This window comes from Neoarius graeffei, chromosome 19, assembly GCF_027579695.1.
Source record: "Neoarius graeffei isolate fNeoGra1 chromosome 19, fNeoGra1.pri, whole genome shotgun sequence".
NCBI lineage: Eukaryota > Metazoa > Chordata > Actinopteri > Siluriformes > Ariidae > Neoarius > Neoarius graeffei.
The window spans coordinates 7,202,131-7,228,434 of NC_083587.1; the positions used below are offsets into that span (position 1 = coordinate 7,202,131).

The window sequence follows — 26,304 nt, forward strand, 5'->3', positions numbered from 1 at the left end:
AAGACGGAAGAAGAAGAAGAAGAAGAAGACGGAAGAATAATAATAGTGAACTCTTACAAGAACAATAGGGCCTTCGCCCTATAGGGCTCGGGCCCTAATAATAGTGAACTCTTAGAAGAACAATAGGGCCTTCGCCCATAGGGCTCGGGCCCTAATTAAAGCCGCAAGCGGCCTCGACGGGCCCTCGCGCCAGCGGCCAAGGGGGGCGGGGGAATGCGTCCCTGCGAAAAACCTTCCACAGCTTCTTCGGCAAGAGACATTACTCCCACAATGGTGACAAAGCACAGAATTGGACACAGAGTACACGGTGCGCTGAGATGTTGTCATGGACAGAACATTTTATGCCATGGCTTTCCAACCAAATTAATGTATTGACCTCATCAGTCACCAAGCTATAGCTACATAGGATTATTTTCTGTTAGACATCTATTAGTCTGTATGTAACGCTACAACACTTGCTCCCGACTGCCTACCCATTCCCCACAAGTCATGTGTGTTAAAGGCAACCAAAACAACATACTCCTGGTGCCTCATGATTGTAAACACCTCTCCTGCAACTGCTGCAGCGCAATGAGCGCCCCCAGTGGTGAAAGTTCACCAAATTTGGTATACATGTCAAGGGACCTATGAAGAGTTGTTGTGTCAAGTTTGATCAAGTTTGACCAATCAGAAGCCGAGATATAAATTGTTGCCTGAAAACAGCGCCCCCAGTTGCAAAACGTCACAAAATTTGGGAGATATGTCAGGTGACCGGTTAAGAGTGTGCGTATCAAGTTTGATCAAGATTGAGTAAATAGAAGATGAGATATTGATTTTTGAAGAATAAATGTTTTGGTTTTTCCCATGTCAGTAGGTGGCGCTATGCTGTACATGAGCGATTATGAGTTGGAAAAATAAGTGTCTACAACAGCAACGTACTATCACAAGGTAGTGGTGTGAAGGAAAAGCATTATGGAATTATTTACCAGAAACCCGTTTTGGAGCAATTGCGTCGGCCAAAAACAGCGCCCCCCATGGACGAAAATTCCCAAAATGTGGTATACATGACATGGGAGGTAGTAAGAGGGTGGCCGTGAAGTTTGACCAAATTTGAGGAAAGATTGGATTTTTTGCCCAAAAATAGCGCCCCCAGTGGCGAAATATCACAGAAATTGGGTAGCATGTCAGAAGCCCAATGAGTGATTTGCGTGTGATGTATGAGCAGTTTTGAGCAATTAGAAGATTTGTTATGAATTTTTAAGCATGTAAAATTTTGCATTGAAAATTGATTGACGTATAACTTCTGAACGGCTTATCCTACGTGAAACGTATTTAGGAAGTTTTGTCAGCCATGTCTGTAGATGATGTCTATCAATTTTGGTGACATTCCTAAGAACGGCCTAGGAGGAGTTGCGCCGTCTTCGTGGCCATGCATTTCGCAAAAAAGTGAAATTACCTCACTTCCTGTTGGGCGTGGCTAATGCATTGGCATTACGTTTTTGTCCGGCTTAGTGAGATACATATCCGTACCAAATGGCATGCCACTACTACAAACTACATGGCAACCAGGCACCTTTATGCGGGAGGCCAAAATCACAACGACTTAGGGGGCACTATAGAGGCCTTGAGGCCCGCCTGGATCTGGGCTTCTGGTTCTCAGTAGTGGTGGCAGTCTAAGAAAAAGGAGCCAAATTTCGTGCGTTGTCGACCATGGCAAGCGCCCCAATAAGGGTCTTGTAAAGAATTTGCTTGCCAAGTTTGACAAATCAGAGGCTGCAATATAATTTTTGCCATAACCAGCACCCCCAGGGGCGAAAGTGCACAAAATTTGGCGTATATGTAAGGTGAGCTATGCAGAGTTTGCGTATGAAGTTTGATGACAACTGAGTAAATAGAAGATGAGAAATAGATTTTTGAAGAATAAATTTTTTGGTTTTTCCCATGTCAGTAGGTGGCGGTATGCTGTACATGAGCGATTATGAGTTGGAAAAATAAGTGTCTACAACAGCAAGGTACTATCACAAGGTAGTGGTGTGAAGGAAAAGAGGAAAGATTGGATTTTTTGCCCAAAAATAGCGCCCCCAGTGGCGAAATATCACAGAAATTGGGTAACATGTCAGAAGCCCAATGACTGATTTGCTTGTGAATTATGAGCAGTTTTGAGCAATTAGAAGATTTGTAATGAATTTTTAAGCATGTAAAATTTTGCATTGAAAATTGATTGACGTATAACTTCTGAACGGTTAATGCTACGTGAAACGTATTTAGTAACTTTTGTCAGCCATGTCTGTAGATGATGTGTATCAATTTTGGTGACATTCCTATGAACGGTCTAGGAGGAGTTGCGCCGTCTTCGTGGCCATGCATTTCGCACAAAAGTGAAATTACCTCACTTCCTGTTGGGCGTGGCTAATGCATTGGCATTACATTTTTGTCCGGCTTAGTGAGATACATATGCGTTCCAAATGGCATGCCACTACTACAAACTACATGGCAACCAGGCACCTTAATGCGGGAGGCCAAAATCACAACGACTTAGGGGGCGCTATAGAGGCCCTGAGCCCCGGCCAAGTTTGGGCTTTTGGTTCTGAGTTGCGGTGGCAATTCTCGGAACTGGTGCCAAATTTCGTGCGTTTTCGCCCATGGCAAGCGCCCCGAAAATGGCCCAACAGCGGAGAAAAATAAAGAAGAAGAAGAAGAAGACGGAAGAATAATTAAAGCCGCAAGCGGCCTCGACGGGCCCTCGCGCCAGCGGCCAAGGGGGGCGGGGGCATGCGTCCCCGCGAAATACCTTCCACAGCTTCTTCGGCAAGAGACATTACTCCCACAATGGCGACAAAGCACAGAATTGGACACATGGCAACAATAGGGTCTCGCACTGTACGGTGCTCGGGGGGCGCTATAGAGGCCCTGAGGCCCGCCTGGATCTGGGCTTCTGGTTCTCAGTAGCGGTGGCAGTCTAAGAAGAAGGAGCCAAATTTCGTGCGTTGTCGACCATGGCAAGCGCCCCAATAAGGGTCTTGTAAAGAGTATGCTTGCCAAGTTTGACAAATCAGAAGCTGCAATATCATTTTTGCCATAACCAGCACCCCCAGGGGCAAAAGTGCACAAAATTTGGCGTATATGTCAGGTGAGCTAAGAAGAGTTTGCGTCTGAAGTTAGATGACAATTGAGTAAATAGAAGATGAGATATAGATTTTTGAAGAATAAATTTTTGGGTTTTCCCATGTCAGTAGGTGGCGCTATGCTGTACATGAGCGATTATGAGTTGGAAAAATAAGTGTCTACAACAGCAACGTACTAGCACAATGTAGTGGTGTGAAGGAAAAGCATTATGGAATTATTTACCAAAAACCCGTTTTGGAACAATTGCGTCGGCCAAAAACAGCGCCCCCCATGGACGAAAATTCCCAAAATGTGGTAAACATGACATGGGAGGTAGTAAGAGGGTGGCCGTGAAGTTTGACCAAATTTGAGGAAAGATTGGATTTTTTGCCCAAAAATAGCGCCCCCAGTGGCGAAATATCACAGAAATTGGGTAACATGTCAGAAGCCCAATGAGTGATTAGCGTGTGAAGTATGAGCAGTGTTGAGCAATTAGAAGATTTGTTATGAATTTTTTAGCATGTAAAATTTTGAAGTGAAAATTGATTGACGTATAACTTCTGAACGGTTTATCCTACGTGAAACGTATTTAGTAACTTTTGTCAGCCATGTCTCTAGATGATGTGTATCAATTTTGGTGACATTCCTATGAACGGTCTAGGAGGAGTTGCGCCGTCTTCGTGGCCATGCATTTCACACAAAAGTGAAATTACCTCACTTCCTGTTGGGCGTGGCTAATGCATTGGCATTACATTTTTGTCCGGCTTAGTGAGATACATATGCATACCAAATGGCATGCCACTACTACAAACTATATGGCAACCAGGCACCTTAATGCGGGAGGCCAAAATCACAACGACTTAGGGGGCGCTATAGAGGCCCTGAGCCCCGGCCAAGTGTGGGCTTTTGATTCTGAGTAGCGGTGGCAATTCTCGGAAGTGGCGCCAAATTTCGCGCGTTTTCGCCCATGGCAAGCGCCCCGAAAATGGCCCAACAGCGGAGAAAAATAAAGAAGAATAATAATTAAAGCCGCAAGCGGCCTCGACGGGCCCTCGCGCCAGCGGCCAAGGGGGGCGGGGGCATGCGTACCCACGAAATACCTTCCACAGCTTCTTCGGCAAGAGACATTACTCCCACAATGGCGACAAAGCACAGAAATGGACACATGGCAACAATAGGGTCTCGCACTGCACGGTGCTCGGGGGGCGCTATAGAGGCCCTGAGGCCCGCCTGGATCTGGGCTTCTGGTTCTCAGTAGCGGTGGCAGTCTAAGAAAAAGGAGCCAAATTACGTGCATTGTCGACCATGGCAAGCGCCCCAATAAGGGTCTTGTAAAGAGTTTGCTTGCCAAGTTTGACAAATCAGAAGCTGCAATATCATTTTTGCCATAACCAGCAGCCCCAGGGGCGAAAGTGCACAAAATTTGGCGTATATGTCAGGTGAGCTATGAAGAGTTTGCGTATGAAGTTTGATGACAATTGAGTAAATAGAAGATGAGATATAGATTTTTGAAGAATAAATTTTTTGGTTTTTCCCATGTCAGCAGGTGGCGCTATGCTGTACATGAGCGATAATGAGTTGGAAAAATAAGTGTCTACAACAGCAACGAACTATCACAAGGTAGTGGTGTGAAGGGAAAGCATTATGGAATTATTTACCAAAAACCCGTTTTGGAGCAATTGCGTCGGCCAAAAACAGCGCCCCCCATGGACGAAAATTTCCAAAATGTGGTATACATGACATGGGAGGTAGTAAGAGGGTGGCCGTGAAGTTTGACCAAATTTGAGGAAAGATAGGAATTTTTGCCCAAAAATAGCGCCCCCAGTGGCGAAATATCACAGAAAGTGGGTAACATGTCAGAAGCCCAATGAGTGATCTGCGTGTGAAGTATGAGCAGTTTTGACCAAGTAGAAGATTTGTTATGAATTTTTAAGCATGTAAAATTTTCCATTGAAAATTGATTGACGTATAACTTCTGAACGGTTTATGCTACGTGAAACGTATTTAGTAACTTTTGTCAGCCATGTCTGTAGATGATGTGTATCAATTTTGGTGACATTCCTATGAACGGTCTAGGAGGAGTTGCGCCATGTTCGTGGCCATGCATTTCGCACAAAAGTGAAATTACCTCACTTCCTGTTGGGCGTGGCTAATGCATTGGCATTACATTTTTGTCCGGCTTAGTGAGATACATATGCATACCAAATGGCATGCCACCACTACAAACTACATGGCACCCAGGCACCTTAATGCGGGAGGCCAAAATCACAACGACTTAGGGGGCGCTATAGAGGCCCTGAGCCCCGGCCAAGTTTGGGCTTCTGGTTCTGAGTAGCGGTGGCAATTCTCGGAACTGGTGCCAAATTTCGAGCGTTTTCGCCCATGGCAAGTGCCCCGAAAATGGCCCAACAGCGGAGAAAAATAAAGAAGAAGAAGAAGACGGAAGAAGAAGACGGAAGAATAATAATAGTGAACTCTTACAAGAACAATAGGGCCTTCGCCCATAGGGCTCGGGCCCTAATTAAAGCCGCAAGCGGCCTCGACGGGCCCTCGCGCCAGCGGCCAAGGGGGGCGGGGGCATGCGTCCCCGCGAAATACCTTCCACAGCTTCTTCGGCAAGAGACATTACTCCCGCAATGGCGACAAAGCACAGAATTGGACACATGGCAACGATAGGGTCTCGCACTGTACGGTGCTCGGGCCCTAATAATAATAGCGCCCCAAAAAGGGTCTTGTAAAGAGTTTGCTTGCCAAGTTTGACAAATCAGAAGCTGCAATATCATTTCTGCCATAACCAGCACCCCCAGGGGCGAAAGTGCACAAAATTTGGCGTACATATCAGGTGAGCTATGAAGAGTTTGCGTATGAAGTTTGATGACAATTGAGTAAACAGAAGATGAGATATAGATTTTTGAAGAAAAAAATTTTTGGTTTTTCCCATGTCAGTAGGTGGTGCTATGCTGTACATGAGCGATTATGAGTTGGAAAAATAAGTGTCTACAACAGCAACGCAGTATCACAAGGTAGTGGTGTGAAGGAAAAACATTATGGAATTATTTACCAAAAACCCGTTTTGGAGCAATTGCGTCGGCCAAAAACAGCGCCCCCCATGGACGAAAATTCCCAAAATGTGGTATACATGACATGGGAGGTAGTAAGAGGGTGGCCGTGAAGTTTGACCAAATTTGAGGAAAGATTGGAATTTTTGCCCCAAAATAGCGCCCCCAGTGGCGAAATATCACAGAAAGTGGGTAACATGTCAGAAGCCCAATGAGTGATCTGCGTGTGAAGTATGAGCAGTTTTGACCAAGTAGAAGATTTGTTATGAATTTTTCAGCATGTAAAATTTTGCATTGAAAATTGATTGACGTATAACTTCTGAACGGTTTATGCTACGTGAAACGTATTTAGGAACTTTTGTCAGCCATGTCTTTAGATGATGTGCATCAAGTTTGGTGACATTCCTATGAACGGTCTAGGAGGAGTTGCGCCGTCTTCGTGGCCATGCATTTCGCACAAAAGTGAAATTACCTCACTTCCTGTTGGGCGTGGCTAATGCATTGGCATTACATTTTTGTCCGGCTTAGCGAGATACATATGAGTACCAAATGGCATGCCACTACTACAAACTACATGGCAACCAGGCACCTTAATGCGGGAGGCCAAAGTCACAACGAGTTAGGGGGCGCTATAGAGGCCCTGAGGCCCGCCGGGATCTGGGCTTCTGGTTCTCAGTAGCGGTGGCAGTCTAAGAAAAAGGAGCCAAATTTTGTGCGTTGTCGACCATGGCAAGCGCCCCAAAAAGGGTCTTGTAAAGAGTTTGCTTGGCAAGTTTGACAAATCAGAAGCTGCAATATCATTTTTGCCATAAGCAGCACCCCCAGGGGCGAAAGTGCACAAAATTTGGCGTATTTGTCAGGTGAGCTATGAAGAGTTTGCGTATGAAGTTTGATGACAATTGAGTAAATAGAAGATGAGATATAGATTTTTGAAGAATAAATTTTTTGGTTTCTCCCATGTCAGTAGGTGGCGCTATGCTGTACATGAGCGATTATGAGTTGGAGAAATAAGTGTCTACAACAGCAACATACTGTCACAAGGTAGTGGCGTGAAGGAAAAGCATTATGGAATTATTTACCAAAAACCCGTTTTGGAGCAATTGCGTCGGCCAAAAACAGCGCCCCCCATGGACGAAAATTTCCAAAACGTGGTATACATGACATGGGATGTAGTAAGAGGGTGGCCGTGAAGTTTGACCAAATTTGAGGAAAGATTGGAATTTTTGCCCAAAAATAGCGCCCCCAGTGGCGAAATATCACAGAAGTTGGGTAACATGTCAGAAGCCCAATGAGTGATATGCGTGTGAAGTATGAGCAGTTTTGAGCAATCAGAAGATTTGTTATGAATTTTTAAGCATGTAAAATTTTGCATCGAAAATTGATTGACGTATAACTTCTGAACGGTTTATCCGACGTGAAACGTATTTAGTAACTTTTGTCAGCCATGTCTGTAGATGACGTGTATCAATTCTGGTGACATTCCTATGAACGGTCTAGGAGGAGTTGCGCCGTCTTCGTGGCCATGCATTTCGCACAAAAGTGAAATTACCTCACTTCCTGTTGGGCGTGGCTAATGCATTGGCATTACATTTTTGTCCGGCTTAGTGAGATACATACGCGTACCAAATGGCATGCCACTACCACAAACTACATGGCACCCAGGCACCTTAATGCGGGAGGCCAAAATCACAACGACTTAGGGGGCGCTATAGAGGCCCTGAGCCCCGGCCAAGTTTGGGCTTCTGGTTCTGAGTAGCGGTGGCAATTCTCGGAAGTGGCGCCAAATTTCGTGCGTTTTCGCCCATGGCAAGCGCCCCGAAAATGGCCCAACAGCAGAGAAAAATAAAGAAGAAGAAGAAGACGGAAGAAGAAGAAGAAGACGGAAGAATAATTAAAGCCGCAAGCGGCCTTGACGGGCCCTCGCGCCAGCGGCCAAGGGGGGCGGGGGCATGCGTCCCCGCGAAATACCTTCCACAGCTTCTTCGGCAAGAGACATTACTCCCGCAATGGCGACAAAGCACAGAATTGGACACATGGCAACGATAGGGTCTCGCACTGTACGGTGCTCGGACCCTAATAATAATAGCGCCCCAATAAGGGTCTTGTAAAGAGTTTGCTTGGCAAGTTTGACAGATCAGAAGCTGCAATATCATTTTTGCCATAACCAGCACCCCCAGGGGCGAAAGTGCACAAAATTTGGTGTAGATGTCAGGTGAGCTATGAAGAGTTTGTGTATGAAGTGTGATGACATTTGAGTAAATAGAAGATGAGATATAGATTTTTGAAGAATAAATTATTTGGTTTTTCCCATGTCAGTAGGTGGCGCTATGCTGCACATGAGCGATTATGAGTTGGAAAAATAAGTGTCTACAACAGCAACGTACTATCACAAGGAAGTGGTGTGAAGGAAAAGCATTATGGAATTATTTACCAAAAACCCGTTTTGGAGCAATTGCGTCGGCCAAAAACAGTGCCCCCCATGGACGAAAATGTCCGAAATGTGGTATACATGACATGGGAGGGAGCAAGAGGGTGGCCGTGAAGTTTGACCAAATTTGAGGAAAGATTGGAATGTTTGCCCAAAAATAGCGCCCCCAGTGGCGAAATATCACAGAAATTGGGTAACATGTCAGAAGCCCAATGAGTGATTTGCGTGTGAAGTATGAGCAGTTTTGAGCAATCAGAAGATTTGTTATGAATTTTTAAGCATGTAAAATTTTGCATCGAAAATTGATTGACGTATAACTTCTGAACGGTTTATCCTACGTGAAACGTATTTAGTAACTTTTGTCAGCCATGTCTGTAGATGATGTGTATCAATTTTGGTGACATACCTATGAACGGTCTAGGAGGAGTTGCGCCGTGTTCGTGGCCATGCATTTCGCACAAAAGTGAAATTACCTCACTTCCTGTTGGGCGTGGCTAAAAAACCCGTTTTGGAGCAATTGCGTCGGCCAAAAACAGCGCCCCCCATGGACGAAAATGTCCGAAATGTGGTATACATGACATGGGAGGGAGCAAGAGGGTGGCCGTGAAGTTTGACCAAATTTGAGGAAAGATTGGAATGTTTGCCCAAAAATAGCACCCCCAGTGGCGAAATATCACAGAAATTGGGTAACATGTCAGAAGCCCAATGAGTGATTTGCGTGTGAAGTATGAGCAGTTTTGAGCAATCAGAAGATTTATGAATTTTTAAGCATGTAAAATCTTGCATCGAAAATTGATTGACGTATAACTTCTGAACGGTTTATCCTACGTGAAACGTATTTAGTAACTTTTGTCAGCCATGTCTGTAGATGATGTGTATCAATTTTGGTGACATAGCTATGAACGGTCTAGGAGGAGTTGCGCCGTGTTCGTGGCCATGCATTTCGCACAAAAGTGAAATTACCTCACTTCCTGTTGGGCGTGGCTAATACATTGGCATTACATTTTTGTCCGGCTTAATGAGATACATATGCGTACCAATTGGCATGCCACTACTACAAACTACATGGCACCCAGGCACCTTAATGCGGGAGGCCAAAATCACAACGACTTAGGGGGCTCTAGAGAGGCCCGGAGCCCCGGCCAAGTTTGGGCTTCTGGTTCTGAGTAGCGGTGGCAATTCTCGGAACTGGTGCCAAATTTCGTGCGTTTTCGCCCATGGCAAGCGCCCCGAAAATGGCCCAACAGCGGAGAAAAATAAAGAAGAAGAAGAAGAAGAAGACAGAAGAAGAAGAAGAAGACGGAAGAATAATAATAATAGTGAACTCTTACAAGAACAATAGGGCCTTCGCCCATAGGGCTCGGGCCCTAATTAAAGCCGCAAGCGGCCTCGACGGGCCCTCGCGCCAGCGGCCAAGGGGGGCGGGGGCATGCGTCCCCGCGACAAACCTTCCACAGCTTCTTCGGCAAGAGACATTACTCCCGCAATGGCGACAAAGAACAGAATTGGACACATGGCAACGATAGGGTCTCGCACTGTACGGTGCTCAGGCCCTAATAATAATAGCGCCTTAATAAGGGTCTTGTAAAGAGTTTGCTTGCCAAGATTGACAAATCAGAAGCTGCAATATCATTTTTGCCATAACCAGCACCCCCAGGGGCGAAAGTGCACAAAATTTGGCGTAGACGTCAGGTGAGCTATGAAGAGTTTGCGTATGAAGTTTGATGACAATTGAGTAAATAGAAGATGAGATATAGATTTTTGAAGAATAAATTTTTTGGTTTTTCCCATGTCAGTAGGTGGCGCTATGCTGTACATGAGTGATTATGAGTTGGAAAAATAAGTGTCTACAACAGCAACGTACTATCACAAGGTAGTGGTGTGAAGGAAAAGCATTATGGAATTATTTACCAAAAACCCGTTTTGGAGCAATTGCGTCGGCCAAAAACAGCGCCCCCCATGGACGAAAATTTCCAAAATGTGGTATACATGACATGGGAGGAAGTAAGAGGGTGGCCGTGAAGTTTGACCAAATTTGAGGAAAGATTGGAATTTTTGCCCAAAAATAGCGCCCCCAGTGGCGAAATATCACAGAAATTGGGTAACATGTCAGAAGCCCAATGAGTGATTTGCGTGTGAAGTATGAGCAGTTTTGAGCAATCAGAAGATTTATGAATTTTTAAGCATGTAAAATTTTGCATCGAAAATTGATTGACGTATAACTTCCGAACGGTTTATCCTACGTGAAACGTATTTAGTAACTTTTGTCAGCCATGTCTGTAGATGAAGTGTATCAATTTTGGTGACATTCCTATGAACGGTCTAGGAGGAGTTGCGCCGTCTTCGTGGCCATGCATTTCGCACAAAAGTGAAAGTACCTCACTTCCTGTTGGGCGTGGCTAATGCATTGGCATTACATTTTTGTCCGGCTTAGTGAGATACATACGCGTACCAAATGGCATGCCACTACTGCAAACTACATGGCACCCAGGCACCTTAATGCGGGAGGCCAAAATCACAACGACTTAGGGGGCGCTATAGAGGCCCTGAGCCCCGGCCAAGTTTGGGCTTCTGGTTCTGAGTAGCGGTGGCAATTCTCGGAACTGGTGCCAAATTTCGTGCGTTTTCGCCCATGGCAAGCGCCCCGAAAATGGCCCAACAGCGGAGAAAAATAAAGAAGAAGAAGAAGACGGAAGAAGAAGAAGAAGAAGAAGACGGAAGAATAATAATAGTGAACTCTTACAAGAACAATAGGGCCTTCGCCCATAGGGCTCGGGCCCTAATTAAAGCCGCAAGCGGCCTCGACGGGCCCTCGCGCCAGCGGCCAAGGGGGGCGGGGGCATGCGTCCCTGCGAAACACCTTCCACAGCTTCTTCGGCAAGAGACATTACTCCCGCAATGGCGACAAAGCACAGAATTGGACACATGGCAACGATAGGGTCTCGCACTGTACGGTGCTCGGGCCCTAATAATAATAGCGCCCCAATAAGGGTCTTGTAAAGAGTTTGCTTGCCACGTTTGACAAATCAGAAGCTGCAATATCATTTCTGCCATAACCAGCACCCCCAGGGGCGAAAGTGCACAAAATTTGGCGTACATGTCAGGTGAGCTATGAAGAGTTTGCGTATGAAGTTTGATGACAATTGAGTAAATAGAAGATGAGATATAGATTTTTGAAGAATAAAATTTTTGGTTTTTCCCATGTCAGTAGGTGGCGCTATGCTGTACATGAGCGATTATGAGTTGGAAAAATAAGTGTCTACAACAGCAACGCAGTATCACAAGGTAGTGGTGTGAAGGAAAAGCATTATGGAATTATTTACCAAAAACCCGTTTTGGAGCAATTGCGTCGGCCAAAAACAGCGCCCCCCATGGACGAAAATTCCCAAAATGTGGTACACATGACATGGGAGGTAGTAAGAGGGTGGCCGTGAAGTTTGACCAAGTTTGAGGAAAGATTGGAATTTTTGCCCAAAAATAGCGCCCCCAGTGGCGAAATATCACAGAAAGTGGGTAACATATCAGAAGCCCAAGGAGTGATCTGCGTGTGAAGTATGAGCAGTTTTGAGCAAGTAGAAGATTTGTTATGAATTTTTAAGCATGTAAAATTTTGCATCGAAAATTGATTGACGTATAACTTCTGAATGGTTTATCCTACGTGAAACGTATTTAGTAACTTTTGTCAGCCATGTCTGTAGATGAAGTGTATCAATTTTGGTGACATTCCTATGAACGGTCTAGGAGGAGTTGCGCCGTCTTCGTGGCCATGCATTTCGCACAAAAGTGAAATTACCTCACTTCCTGTTGGGCGTGGCTAAAGCATTGGCATTACATTTTTGTCCGGCCTAGTGAGATACATATGCGTACCAAATGGCATACCACTACTACAAACTACATGGCACCCAGGCACCTTAATGCGGGAGGCCAAAATCACAACGACTTAGGGGGCGCTATAGAGGCCCTGAGGCCCGGACAAGTTTGGGCTTCTGGTTCTGAGTAGCGGTGGCAATTCTCGGAACTGGTGCCAAATTTCGTGCGTTTTCGCCCATGGCAAGTGCCCCGAAAATGGCCCAACAGCGGAGAAAAATAAAGAAGAAGAAGAAGACTGAAGAAGAAGAAGAAGAAGAAGACGGAAGAATAATAATAGTGAACTCTTACAAGAACAATAGGGCCTTCGCCCATAGGGCTCGGGCCCTAATAATAGTGAACTCTTACAAGAACAATAGGGCCTTCGCCCTATAGGGCTCGGGCCCTAATTAAAGCCGCAAGCGGCCTCGACGGGCCCTCGCGCCAGCGGCCAAGGGGGGCGGGGGCATGCGTCCCCGCGAAAGACCTTCCACAGCTTCCTCGGCAAGAGACATTACTCCCACAATGGCGACAAAGCACAGAATTGGACACATGGCAACAATAGGGTCTCGCACTGTACGGTGCTCGGGGCCCAATAATAAAAATAATAATAATAATCCTTCAAAAACAAAAGGGTCTTGCACTGGACGGTGCTCGGGCCCTAATAATAATAATAATAACTAGAAACTATATGCCAAGCAGGCACCTTAATGCGAGAGGCAAAAATCACAATACGTTAGGGGGCGCTATAGAGGCCCTGAGGCCCGCCTGGATCTGGGCTTCTGGTTCTCAGTAGCGGTGGCAGTCTAAGAAAAAGGAGCCAAATCTCGTGCGTTGTCGACCATGGCAAGCGCCCCAATAAGGTTCTTGTAAAGAGTTTGCTTGCCAAGTTTGACAAATCAGAAGCTGCAATATCATTTTTGCCATAACCAGCACCCCCAGGGGCGAAAGTGCACAAAATTTGGCGTATATGTCAGGTGAGCTATGAAGAGTTTGCGTATGAAGTTTGATGACAAGTGAGTAAATAGAAGATGAGATATAGATTTTTCAAGAATAAATATTTTGGTTTTTCCCATGTCAGTAGGTGGCGCTATGCTGTACATGAGCGATTATGAGTTGGAAAAATAAGTGTCTACAACAGCAACGTACTATCACAAGGTAGTGGTGTGAAGGAAAAGAGGAAAGATTGGATTTTTTGCCCAAAAATAGCGCCCCCAGTGGCGAAATATCACAGAAATTGGGTAACATGTCAGAAGCCCAATGAGGGATTTGCGTGTGAAGTATGAGCAGTTTTGAGCAATTAGAAGATGTTATGAATTGTTAAGCATGTAAAATTTTGCATTGAAAATTGATTGACGTATAACTTCTGAACGGTTTACGCTACGTGAAACTTAAGTACCTTTTGGCAGCCATGTCTGAAGATGATGTGTATCAATTTTGGTGACATTCCTATGAATGGTCTAGGAGGAGTTGCGCCGTCTTCGTGGCCATGCATTTCGCACAAAAGTGAAATTACCTCACTTCCTGTTGGGCGTGGCTAATGCATTGGCATTACATTTTTGTCCGGCTTAGTGAGATACATATGCCTACCAAATGGCATGCCACTACTACAAACTACATGGCAACCAGGCACCTTAATGCGGGAGGCCAAAATCACAACGTGTTAGGGGGCGCTATAGAGGCCCTGAGGCCCACCTGGATCTGGGCTTCTGGGTCTCAGTAGCGGTGGCAGTCTAAGAAAAAGGAGCCAAATTTCGTGCGTTGTCGACCATGGCAAGCGCCCCAATAAGGGTCTTGTAAAGAGTTTGCTTGCCAAGTTTGACAAATCAGAAGCTGCAATATCATTTCTGCCATAACCAGCACCCCCAGGGGCGAAAGTGCACAAAATTTGGCGTACATGTCAGGTGAGCTATGAAGAGTTTGCGTATGAAGTTTGATGACAATTGAGTAAATAGAAGATGAGATATAGATTTTTGAAGAATAAATTTTTTGGTTTTTCCCATGTCAGAAGGTGGCGCTATGCTGTACATGAGCGATTATGAGTTGGAAAAATAAGCGTCTGCAACAGCAACGTACTATCACAAGGTAGTGGTGTGAAGGAAAAGCATTATGGAATTATTTACCAAAAACCCGTTTTGGAGCAAATGCGTCGGCCAGAAACAGCGCCCCCCATGGACGAAAATTTCCAAAATGTGGTATACATGACATGGGAGGTAGTAAGAGGGTGGCCGTGAAGTTTGACCAAAGTTGAGGAAAGATTGGAATTTTTGCCCAAAAATAGCGCCCCCAGTGGCGAAATATCACAGAAATTGGGTAACATGTCAGAAGACCAATGAGTGATTTGCGTGTGAAGTATGAGCAGTTTTGAGCAATCAGAAGATTTGTTATGAATTTTTAAGCATGTAAAATTTTGCATCGAAAATTGATTGACGTATAACTTCTGAACGGTTTATCCTACGTGAAACGTCTTTAGTAACTTTTGTCAGCCATGTCTGTAGATGATGTGTATCAATTTCGGTGACACTCCTATGAACGGTCTAGGAGGAGTTGCGCCGTCTTCGTGGCCATGCATTTCACACAAAAGTGAAATTACCTCACTTCCTGTTGGGCGTGGCTAATGCATTGGCATTATATCTCTGTCCGGCTTAGTGAGATACATATGCGGACCAAATGGCATGCCACTACTACAAACTACATGGCACCCAGGCACCTTAATGCGGGAGGCCAAAATCACAATGACTTAGGGGGCGCTATAGAGGCCCGGAGCCCCGGCCAAGTTTGGGCTTCTGGTTCTGAGTAGCGGTGGCAATTCTCGGAACTGGTGCCAAATTTCGTGCGTTTTCGCCCATGGCAAGCGCCCCGAAAATGGCCCAACAGCGGAGAAAAATAAAGAAGAAGAAGAAGACTGAAGAAGAAGAAGAAGAAGAAGACGGAAGAATAATAATAGTGAACTCTTACAAGAACAATAGGGCCTTCGCCCTATAGGGCTCGGGCCCTAATAATAGTGAACTCTTACAAGAACAATAGGGCCTTCGCCCATAGGGCTCGGGCCCTAATTAAAGCCGCAAGCGGCCTCGACGGGCCCTCGCGCCAGCGGCCAAGGGGGGCGGGGGCATGCGTCCCCGCGAAATAACTTCCACAGCTTCTTCGGCAAGAGACATTACTCCCACAATGGCGACAAAGCACAGAATTGGACACATGGTAACAATAGGGTCCCGCACTGTACGGTGCTCGGGGGGCGCTATAGAGGCCCTGAGGCCTGCCTGGATCTGGGCTTCTGGTTCTCAGTAGCGGTGGCAGTCTAAGAAAAAGGAGCCAAATTTCGTGCGTTGTCGACCATGGCAAGCGCCCCAATAAGGGTCTTGTAAAGAGTTTGCTTGCCAAGTTTGACAAATCAGAAGCTGCAATATCATTTTTGCCATAACCAGCACCCCCAGGGGCGAAAGTGCACAAAATTTGGCGTAGACGTCAGGTGAGCTATGAAGAGTTTGCGTATGAAGTTTGATGACAATTGAGTAAATAGAAGATGAGATATAGATTTTTGAAGAATAAATTTTTTGGTTTTTCCCATGTCAGTAGGTGGCGCTATGCTGTACATGAGCGATTATGAGTTGGAAAAATAAGTGTCTACAACAGCAACGTACTATCACAAGGTAGTGCTGTGAAGGAAAAGCATTATGGAATTATTTACCAAAAACCCGTTTTGGAGCAATTGCGTCGGCCAAAAACAGCGCCCCCCATGGACGAAAATTTCCAAAACGTGGTATACATGACATGGGAGGTAGTAAGAGGGTGGCCGTGAAGTTTGACCAAATTTGAGGAAAGATTGGAATTTTTGCCCAAAAATAGCGCCCCCAGTGGCGAAATATCACAGAAATTGGGTAACATGTCAGAAGCCCAATGAGTGATTTGCGTGTGAAGTATGAGCAGTTTTGAGCAATCAGAAGATTTGTTATGAATTTTTAAGCATGTAAAATTTTGCATCGAAAATTGATTGACGTATAACTTCTGAACGGTTTATCCTACGTGAAACGTATTTAGTAACTTTTGTCAGCCATGTCTGTAGATGACGTGTATCAATTCTGGTGTCATTCCTATGAACGGTCTAGGAGGAGTTGCGCCGTCTTCGTGGCCATGCATTTCGCACAAAAGTGAAATTACCTCACTTCCTGTTGGGCGTGGCTAATGCATTGGCATTACATTTTTGTCCGGCTTAGAGAGATACATATGCATACCAAATGGCATGCCACTACTACAAACTACATGGCACCCAGGCACCTTAATGCGGGAGGCCAAAATCACAACGACTTAGGGGGCGCTATAGAGGCCCTGAGCCCTGGCCAAGGTTGGGCTTCTGGATCTGAGTAGCGGTGGCAATTCGTGGAACTGGCGCCAAATTTTGTGCGTTTTCGCCCATGGCAAGCGCCCCGAAAATGGCCCAACAGCGGAGAAAAATAAAGAAGAAGAAGACGGAAGAAGAAGAAGAAGAAGACGGAAGAAGAATAATAATAGTGAACTCTTACAAGAACAATAGGGCCTTCGCCCATAGGGCTCGGGCCCTAATAATAGTGAACTCTTACAAGAACAATAGGGCCTTCGCCCTATAGGGCTCGGGCCCTAATAATAGTGAACTCTTACAAGAACAATAGGGCCTTCGCCCAGTAGGGCTCGGGCCCTAATAATAGTGAACTCTTACAAGAACAATAGGGCCTTCGCCCATAGGGCTCGGGCCCTAATAATAAAAGACAGGCGAGCACATAATTCCAAGTGGAAATTTGGTACATTTATTGTTCAGCCATACAAAACATTAGGCTAACCCAGTTTACATTTGTTAAGCATTTCTAACTAGAATATCCTATAGAATACCCTATAAGCATAGCATATATAAATGTTATAACAAAACACAGTCCTAGCCTACAACAACAAAAAATCAACAGTATAGGCTACTGTAGCCATTATAGGGCTATGGTTGCACATTTCTAAAACTATTTGGGCTTGAGCCTCCGTGCAAGTGTTAAACTCAATATAACATAGCTGACCTTGTTTGAATATGAATAAGAAAAACGAGAAAATCAAACGCAGGTAAACGAAACAACTAAGCCTATTGCTTAGGCTATTGGGTTCTTTGAACAGCTATGGAGAAACAGCAAATTGTTCACTGTTGAGGGCTTCAACATACTGCGCCTTTCCTCCAGTATGCGACCACATATGCTGAACGCGCGCTCGGATGGTGCGCTGGAACCTGGAATGGCCAGTGCATGCCGTGCCAGTTTGGCAAGTGTGGGAAAGTCATAGCAGTGATTTTTCCACCACAGCAGGATATCTTTAGATTGGTGTGATTCGGATCCAATGAGTTTCACTTTCAGATAATCATCAATCTCGGAGTTTAAAGACTTAGATTCAGCACCCGTAGCACCGACATCCTCCCATTCCTCAAACTCACAAAAAGTGACCTTTTTAGGTGGAGGTGGCTCCACGCTTTCATCAGTTTGGACATCAAACCCCAACTCCTCAGTCATCTCTTTCACAGCTTCCGTCACGTATTGTCTTTCATTTGCATTGATCATCCTAAGATTTCAGGACTCTTGACTTTTTAACGGTAAATGTACCTCTTTTTAAAGCAGCACTTACTTTTGAAGCACTGTGCAATTCAGTAAAGGAGCTCTGCTCTTCTGCCATGATCGGAGATCTCAAACACGGAAGAGGAAAGGAATCGAGAAACGAACGAGAGTTATTTATCCTCTCCTGGATCAGAATCAGAATTCTGATGACCAGCTCATCTAAGGTGTCATTGAGGCATCATGTTAGTGTGGGTCACTGGAGGCTGGGTGTGAACGGCGAGTCATTAGAGTGATCAGAGGATTTCCCGTTAGGGTGATCAATGGCAAATTTAACATGCCATTCCTCACTCAATCTGGCAATCTGACTCTCTCTGCAAATTTAGGCATCTTAAAATGTTTTTATTAATGCCAAATAAAATATCCAGCACAAATTATATATGATAGACATAAATTAATAATTTATACATTTTATTTCAAACACGTTTTTAGTTAGCGGGACTGCAGCTCATCACCGCTCCCGCCCGCGCCTGCATATGTGCACCCCCGGTCCCGCCCGCGCCCGCAATGAGCTTTCAAAATTTGTCCCGCGCTGCACTGCTTTGCGGCGGGTCCCGCGGGAGTGCAGGGCTCTACTCCACATGCATGAGCTCGCAGAAGACCCCAATTGGCTGTGATTAATACAGGAAAGAGAGAACGCCCCTTTAGTATTCCTCTGGAATGGGATGTTCAATAAGCACATAGGGATGTGATGGACAGGTGTCCAAATATCTGTATACGGATTTAGGGGCATTACAGGTTCTGGATTCGATTCTGAGCTTGGGTTGCTGTCTGTGTGAAGTTTTGCAAGTTTTCCCCCTGTCTGCATGGGTTTCCTCTGGGTCCACTGGTTTCTTCTTAAACAAATTGGTTATGCTTAAATTGCCACTAGATATGATTTTTTTTGTAATTAAATTTGAATCCAAATGTATGGCATTCGGGTCAGCCAAGATCAGATGGACCTTATAGGTTCCAAAATAAATAACAAAAAACCCAAGGTTACCCAAAATGGTCAAAACTGTGATGATATGGGCTTGAACATATTGGGGTCCCATACCTAAAATTTCATGTAGCATTCTCTTTCCGTTTTGAAAATATACCTCATTTTATACATGCCCCATTCTGCTAGGTTGTTGACGTTACGGACACTACATTAAAAGATATAACGGGATAGATCCACTTAAAACACCTCAAAAGCAAATGTTGATGGGGCAACAAACTGTTATGCCATAAAGTGCCCTGTCGAATGTTACAATTGAGTATAGTTACATATATTTGCTGGGTCTTCTAGTTATGTGACACGTTATCAGGGACCCCGATATTAGACAGAGAAACACAAAATTTCACAACACTTTATTAAAGCTCCAATTATTGGGCTCACAAAACATCATTTTATGCATAGTATCGGCTTATTATACTAGTTCCTTAATTAATTGACAGTTGGTTGTCCTTTCCATCAAAGATTACATAGCTTATATACTTGTTGAACAATGTTACACATAACGTTACAGACACTACACAATGTGTCTTGGGTTATTCCCAAAGTCACAACATGGGACGTGTTTCAGAGAAATGTTTTTAGTACAATTAGTCATGACACACTGCATCTACTACACATTACATCTTAACGAATTATTAAAAAACAAGGGTGACTACTCGAACATTGCATCATGCAGCAGGGCGAAACCTACCAGGTAATACTAGTATATCAGGATCAACACCACATGTTATACATACTTAAACACGCTTTTGGAAAATACTAGTAATTGTAATACCTCTCTAGAGAGGTCACTTATGTGAGCAGCCACCTCTTATGAAAGGCCACATTTGGCTGTCTCACGGATGCATTTGGACCTCTCGTGAACAACCACCCCATTTATAAGGCCACTTTTGGCCGGCAATAGGGGAGGCCACTCAAACGAGGTTCAACTGTACATGAATAGCCGTCTCAAAAACAAAAGTGTTAAAAAGCACATTATGTAAAAAAAAATGTTATTAACAAGCCAGGGCTGTATTTTGAATGGTCAAAATATGTCTTGGTAACATCTTGATTATAGTAATTTAGTGTTCAAATAGTTGGCCTGTGGGGTCTTAATTCAATCAATTACAACTTTGAGAGAAGAATATGATTAATTTGCGTCATTCTCACATGAAGGTTTCATTTAAATTTGTCAAGAAGTCTCAATTAACTGGCTTTACCAAAATATCAATTTGGCGTTACGGACACTACACCCGTTACGGACACTACATATTGCAAATATATCTATTAATATAACAACTAAAGACGTATGAATATGTAACTAGAGCCCTACGTGAGGCCAACAGGACCAATGCATGTCATAATCACCAAAAATGGTAAATTCTGCAGCGTTCTGTTATAGCAAGACCGTTACGGACACTACAGAAAACAACGGAAATGACACGCAAAATCTTTGGCATGTGAATTTTGCAAACATCTGCCCCCAGCAACAAGGTTTTTGTATCAAATCATATCACATACTACATAAAATGTCTGTATTTAATTTAAAGTGTTTATTAAAATGCATTAAATAAGATTTCGCAGGCCATTTTCAACTTTGCAGTGACAAAGAAAACAAATTAGGTTCAGCACCCCCCATTGACAAAACTATTGTGAAAGATTTCATTTTTATCGGAATTCTGTGATTCAGCTGTCAATTTGTTCCTCAAAAATCTGCTGATTTACTAAAACAGTTAGTGTTTGACAAATTATTGCCAAGTTTAAGCAGCAATGATGCATTCTGGGGTATTAAATCAAATGAACATGCGTTACATGGTGAAAATGTGCAATAGGAAGAGTTTGTCTGATAAAAAAAAAACTGAAACATGGATTCAGTGGTGGTAAATTATGATCTGGCTTTGAAACGTCATACATTGGCAATGATAGTCTACCATTACAACATATGAAATAGTTTAATAAACATAAATAGAAGGCTGTTACATAGTGTTACATGATCTCAAACAAGTAGGTACATCTGATTGTGGCTGACCCGAATGGAAAAAATGCCTAGATCTAGAAATGGCAGAATTGTCAGCAAGCTCAAATAAAGATGTGCATGAGACATTTTACTTATTTTTTAATTCTGTGCATAGTTATTTTTGATTGTACCTGCATGTAATTTCCTGACAAATTTGGGAAATTCTGTTTCCCAGAAGATAAGGAAACAAGTAGCCAAATTTAAAACAACCATGACCCTGACCAGGCAGGTCCTAAGGATGCCGTAAATATATCACAGTGCCACACTCATGTTAATGAACATTTGTTTTATTTTGCCCTGCAAGACTGATATCTGACCCCTTGTTTACTCCCACAAGGAAGTAAAAAATTTGTACTCCTGTACCTCATGTCCTGTGAGATCTCAATCCTGATGGACACCTCTAGTCTCAACCAGATGCTCAATGAACCTTACTGGCAAGCTTTCTTCAGATAATCTTTGTACCATACTAATGTACTGTATATATGGTCTTAGAGACACACACACACACACACACACACACACTGTACATACATTTGGGCCTCATTTCTTCCTATTGTGTTTTCTCTACGCCCAGACTGTGAAGTTTGCAAATCCTTCTTCTTCAACAAATGTGAGGTTCATGGACTGCCCCTCTTCATCTCAGATACTCCTGTTCCCATGGGAGTCTCTGACCGAGCCAGACAAACTCTTCCTCCTGGGCTAGAAATCAAGAAGTCCAGTATTCCTGACGCAGGCCCGGGAGTGTTTAATAAGGGGGAGACGATTCCAGTAGGTGCACACTTTGGACCCTACCAGGGAGAGCTGGTAAGCCGAGAGGAAGCCAGGAAAAGTGGAGACTCCTGGGTTGTGAGTTTCTCACAAATTTATTATAAAGACTGTATATTTGTAAGTAACAACTAGGTGAAGGTAGCTCCAGTTAATATCAATTTCTTCTTGCCAAAGATATGTGGAGTAGGGGTTTAAATCACAAGTTCCTACATCGATTCTTTTAGCCAGTATGGTGGAAATTCACCTGTTAGAAATTAGGGCTGTGCGATATGGGAAAAAATGAATATCCCGATACATTTTCTCCATTTCACGATATACGATATATATCTCGATATATTTAAATCTCCTCTAAAGGAACCCATGAAATCTAACTTTTACTCTTTACTGTTTTCACTACAATCCCTGCAGATTAAATAACATTCTTGGTTAACTTTACAGGTGGTTTTCAACAACGCATTTTAAATTTTCATGTTAGTGATTAATCACAATTGCGTTGAAATAAGACTATTTTTATTCAACAAAGATGTGGCACAAACTGCAAAAACAATCTTGAAAATTGCAACAAAGGGGCAACACAATACAGAGCTGCTCAGAGCTCAAACCAGTAAAGTGCAAGCTCAACACTGAGACATTTAGCCTAAATAAGAAAAGTGCTCTTTCATTAAATTATTTTAAAAAATAGATCTCCAAGCTATTAACCTGACTACTGAGAACTACTGGAACATTCACAATAGAGAGAGAGATTGAGGGAGAGAAGAGAGAGATCTGCAAAACATAATTTTTCTCTTTGCACACTTTTGAACTGAATGTTTTCTGGCTCTGCTTCTCAGATGTATATAATTCCGGTATTGCCTTCTCTGTAAAATGTCTGCGACCAGGCAACTCATATATTTGGGATCGAGTGTGTTTAGTAATTTTTGGAAGCCTGGTTTTTCCACTATACTAATTGGGATCATGTCTTCGGCAATGGAGTTAGTGACTGCATCCGTTATAGCTCTCCATCTCTGACTCGTTTTCTCATATGGGGTGGCTTTGGAGAACGAGGCTGCTATGGTCATTTGTTTAGCTTGTGTGTGTGTGTGGGGGGGGTTAGCTCGTGGGCAAGTAGTTCAGAGTTTAAGAGACTCTTCATACTGTACCGGGTGAGTTTCAGGTGATGGAACATATTTGTAGTGCTGCTGCCTTTCGTGATGACAGGTTTTTTTTTTTGCACACTTTACAAACTGGCATTTGCTGTTCCACGTCCTCCTCGCGATATCCAAAAAATGCCAGTTGACTGACCCCTTACTAGTTCTTTTAGGAAGTAATTTGTCGCTGAAATTGCCAGAGCTTACACAGTAGCCTATGCAACACCAGCGATTGCATGAACTGAGTCAGCGCTGTAAACCGGAACCAGGAAATCTTCCCGCCAGCAGTGTTGCCAGATACTGCTAACGTTTTCCAGCTCAAAATATGTTCAAAACCCGCCAAAATGCACTTAAAACCGCCCAATCTGGCAACACAACCAAAGCTAGAAAATCTTCCCGGAAGTTCCTTTCAGCACCGAGATGTCGCCCGGGATTGGTTGGCGAGTGCGTGATGTTATTGTTTTCTTTACCCTTAGGCAGCCTCTCGCGTTACTGCCTGAGGGACAGGGAGAAAACCACCGGAAAAGGTTTTAAACAAACACGAAACAAACGCAAGTCGGAAGATGACCATAAAATACTCGATAGTCACGATATAATAATTTTATGTATCGCACACAGAATTTTCGCAATATATCGAGTATATTCGATATATCGCACAGCCCTATTAGAAATACTAGTAACATCTGAAATAATGCTCAAGCAAATATTTATTTATTGTATAATTTTAAAGTAATTATTCATGAAGAATCACACAAAATCACAAGCCCAGGTAGTCATTAACATAGGTCCTCCCATAACTACTTCTAAGCATGGTCAGCTTCCTCTATTACACAAGATATTATTCATCATCATAGTTTCCATCAACATTACATAATAGTCTGTTTTCCCAAATGCAGCTGAGAAAAACTGTCCCAAGTTTTCCTTGACTCTGCTGCATCCATGGCAACATGGTAGCTTCATACAAACCCCCCCCCCCCCCCCCCCCCCACACACACACACACACACAAAAAAAGAACTTATCCATTCTGTTGGGTTCACCCAGAAAGAGACCCTGGATTCCTTCGTGCTGACGCCTTTCCCTCGGGCCCGAGGACGAATCAACAGCTCGAAAACAGACAAGGGAACACGTGTTGTTCACATGCCAGTTTATTCGCTCAGTCACTTCGTCAAAATGAAAACATTTTTGGAAACGTCTTAGTGTTTCTGTGTTTATGTTTTGTCTTCGTGTGTGTGTGTGTGTAATGGGTGTGCGTCTATGTGTAATGATCTTGAATCAATCATAATATAATATTTTTGCTGACAGTAAGGTACAGATAGATATCAGAGTTTTGGCTTATAATCAATATTATGTCTGATTTTCATGGAATAGTATGGAATGTTAAACATAGATAATGTCTCGTCTACGGAGAAGGTCAAAAGACACTAGTTTGCACAGAAAGGATCTTAATAATTAACAGGAATAATTCTTAACACATGAATGCGTGTTAAGTCAGTAAATTACATCTTGATTCCATCGACATAAGTAAAATAACAAATAAGTGTCTTTAATAATGCTAAAACAAGGAATGTTATAAGGAAATAAACATAAAAAAAATAAGAACAACTTAACCACAAGAACAATGAGAATATGTCTGAAAGAGAGAGAACAATTAAACAACTAACAGGATTAAACTCATAACTAAATTAGGTTAATGCTTTTAAACTAAAAATCCTTAGAATCATAAGATCTTAATTATAATTATGTCATTATGAAACTAATCTAGAACTATAAAACTAACATTAATCACGGAATGCATTCATTAATTACGGGATTCAAATCACTACCATAGTATATTTCAATATATTTCAGTATATTTCATAGCTTTTTATGAAGCTATGACCTAAGGTTCAACTGAATGAATTAACATGATCATGAACTTTTAATTCTACCATTTCAGAGTGTGTATGGGTCGATCTGACACTAAAACAGACCTTCAGACACTTCTCTGTTCAAAATACACATTCATAAACAAAATGTTCCCAAACAATGTCCAGCCGGACTAAGGTCGTTTCAACAGAATAAGCCAAGAATTACTATTTCACTGAACTTGCATATATCTACATATATCCTGATTTAACCTACTGATTCTGATTCATATTCTGATCATAATCTACATATAATAAAATTTGACCCAACAATCCCCCCCTTTAATACTAATCACAGTATTAACTAGATTTTAATTAGATTAGTGTTACACCCTTGCAGGACGATAATATACATTGTTCTCTCTATGCAGAGGTTTGCGGGTAAGACTATTTATCATCTTATGCATTCTGTCCATCAAGCATCTCAAAATGCAAGGTCCCAGGAAAATAAACAAAAGAAAAATCACCACTACAGGGATGCACATAGAAAAAATAGCAGACCAATTACCAAACAACTTTCATTTGTGTGAGCCCGTGCAGTCCAGTTAGCGAATTGCCAGAAGATGTTGTCTCGAGGTCCAGCTCCAGCGGGTAACCCTGCTCCGAGCAATAAGAGAATAGTCACGAGGGCTTGGGCGGGTAACCCTGCCCCAAGCAGAGATGAAGCAGCCACGAAGGCTCGGGCGGGTAACCCTGCCCCGAGCAAGGAAGTGATCCCGAAGGCTCGGGCGGGTAGCCCTGCCCCGAGCAGTGATGTCACGAGACCCGCGATGTGGACCATCATGGTTGTAATGAGGTGGTTCGGTTCCACGGTTCCAAACGGTTCACGGGTGGTTCCAAACTGGGCGCGAGATCTCTTCCCCTTTTTTTCACAACGTCTCACAGGCAGTAACTGATTCTCAGTCAGCCGGGCTGCACAACTCAGTCAGCGTTTGCACACAGGTCAAATCTATAGCACAGACAGAGAGAGAGAGAGAGACAGACTGGATAGGGACACAAAAAGCGTTAATAACAAACTGATTATTGTAACACAATTTTGTTATGGAGCCTTCTTCAGTTGGGTGGCATGGATCCACTGTGGAAAAAGGTCAGTTAGAACAGCAGTACGAGTAATGGCGACTATTTCTGCAGGCTCACTATATCTAGGTTTTCCCAATTGTCCAAATCGTTTAAAAAATTGCACCAGCACCTTGTCTCCCACTTGGAAGGTGTAGGTTGAATTGGGATTAATTAAATTATAAATTATGTAATAATTGATAATTAAATTAATCAATTTATAAATAAAGATCAGTCTCATAAAATCTTAAATTATTAATCTTAACACTCACCGTGAATGGTTACATTCAAGATTAATGGTAGCTCTGTATTAGATGGGAAACCCAGTTGTATACAAAAGCTAAATTCTGAAGGAAAAAGGAGTTCTAAATAGTTGACCTTGTGAATAAACAACAGGAACAAGTAAAATGCAATTCAATTTTATTAGCTTTTATTTGT

At 43.3% G+C, this 26,304-nt stretch overlaps 1 protein-coding gene across 24 annotated transcripts in view; it reads left to right on the forward strand.

The window, feature by feature from the left end:
• LOC132867671 (zinc finger protein 271-like) overlaps positions 1–26,304 on the forward strand; it is an 806,111-nt gene that overhangs the window by 716,965 nt on the left and 62,842 nt on the right. For 3 of the 24 annotated variants that reach the window (XM_060900652.1, XM_060900651.1, XM_060900650.1), the window contains one exon: positions 21,585–21,856. The exons of 19 other annotated variants lie outside the window; for them this stretch is intronic. In XM_060900652.1, coding sequence (XP_060756635.1) covers positions 21,585–21,856 — 272 coding nt within the window. Of the gene's footprint in view, positions 1–21,373; positions 21,445–21,584; positions 21,857–26,304 lie in introns of those variants that run through there. 2 more of the 24 variants (XM_060900663.1, XM_060900656.1) reach the window with 2 other exon arrangements.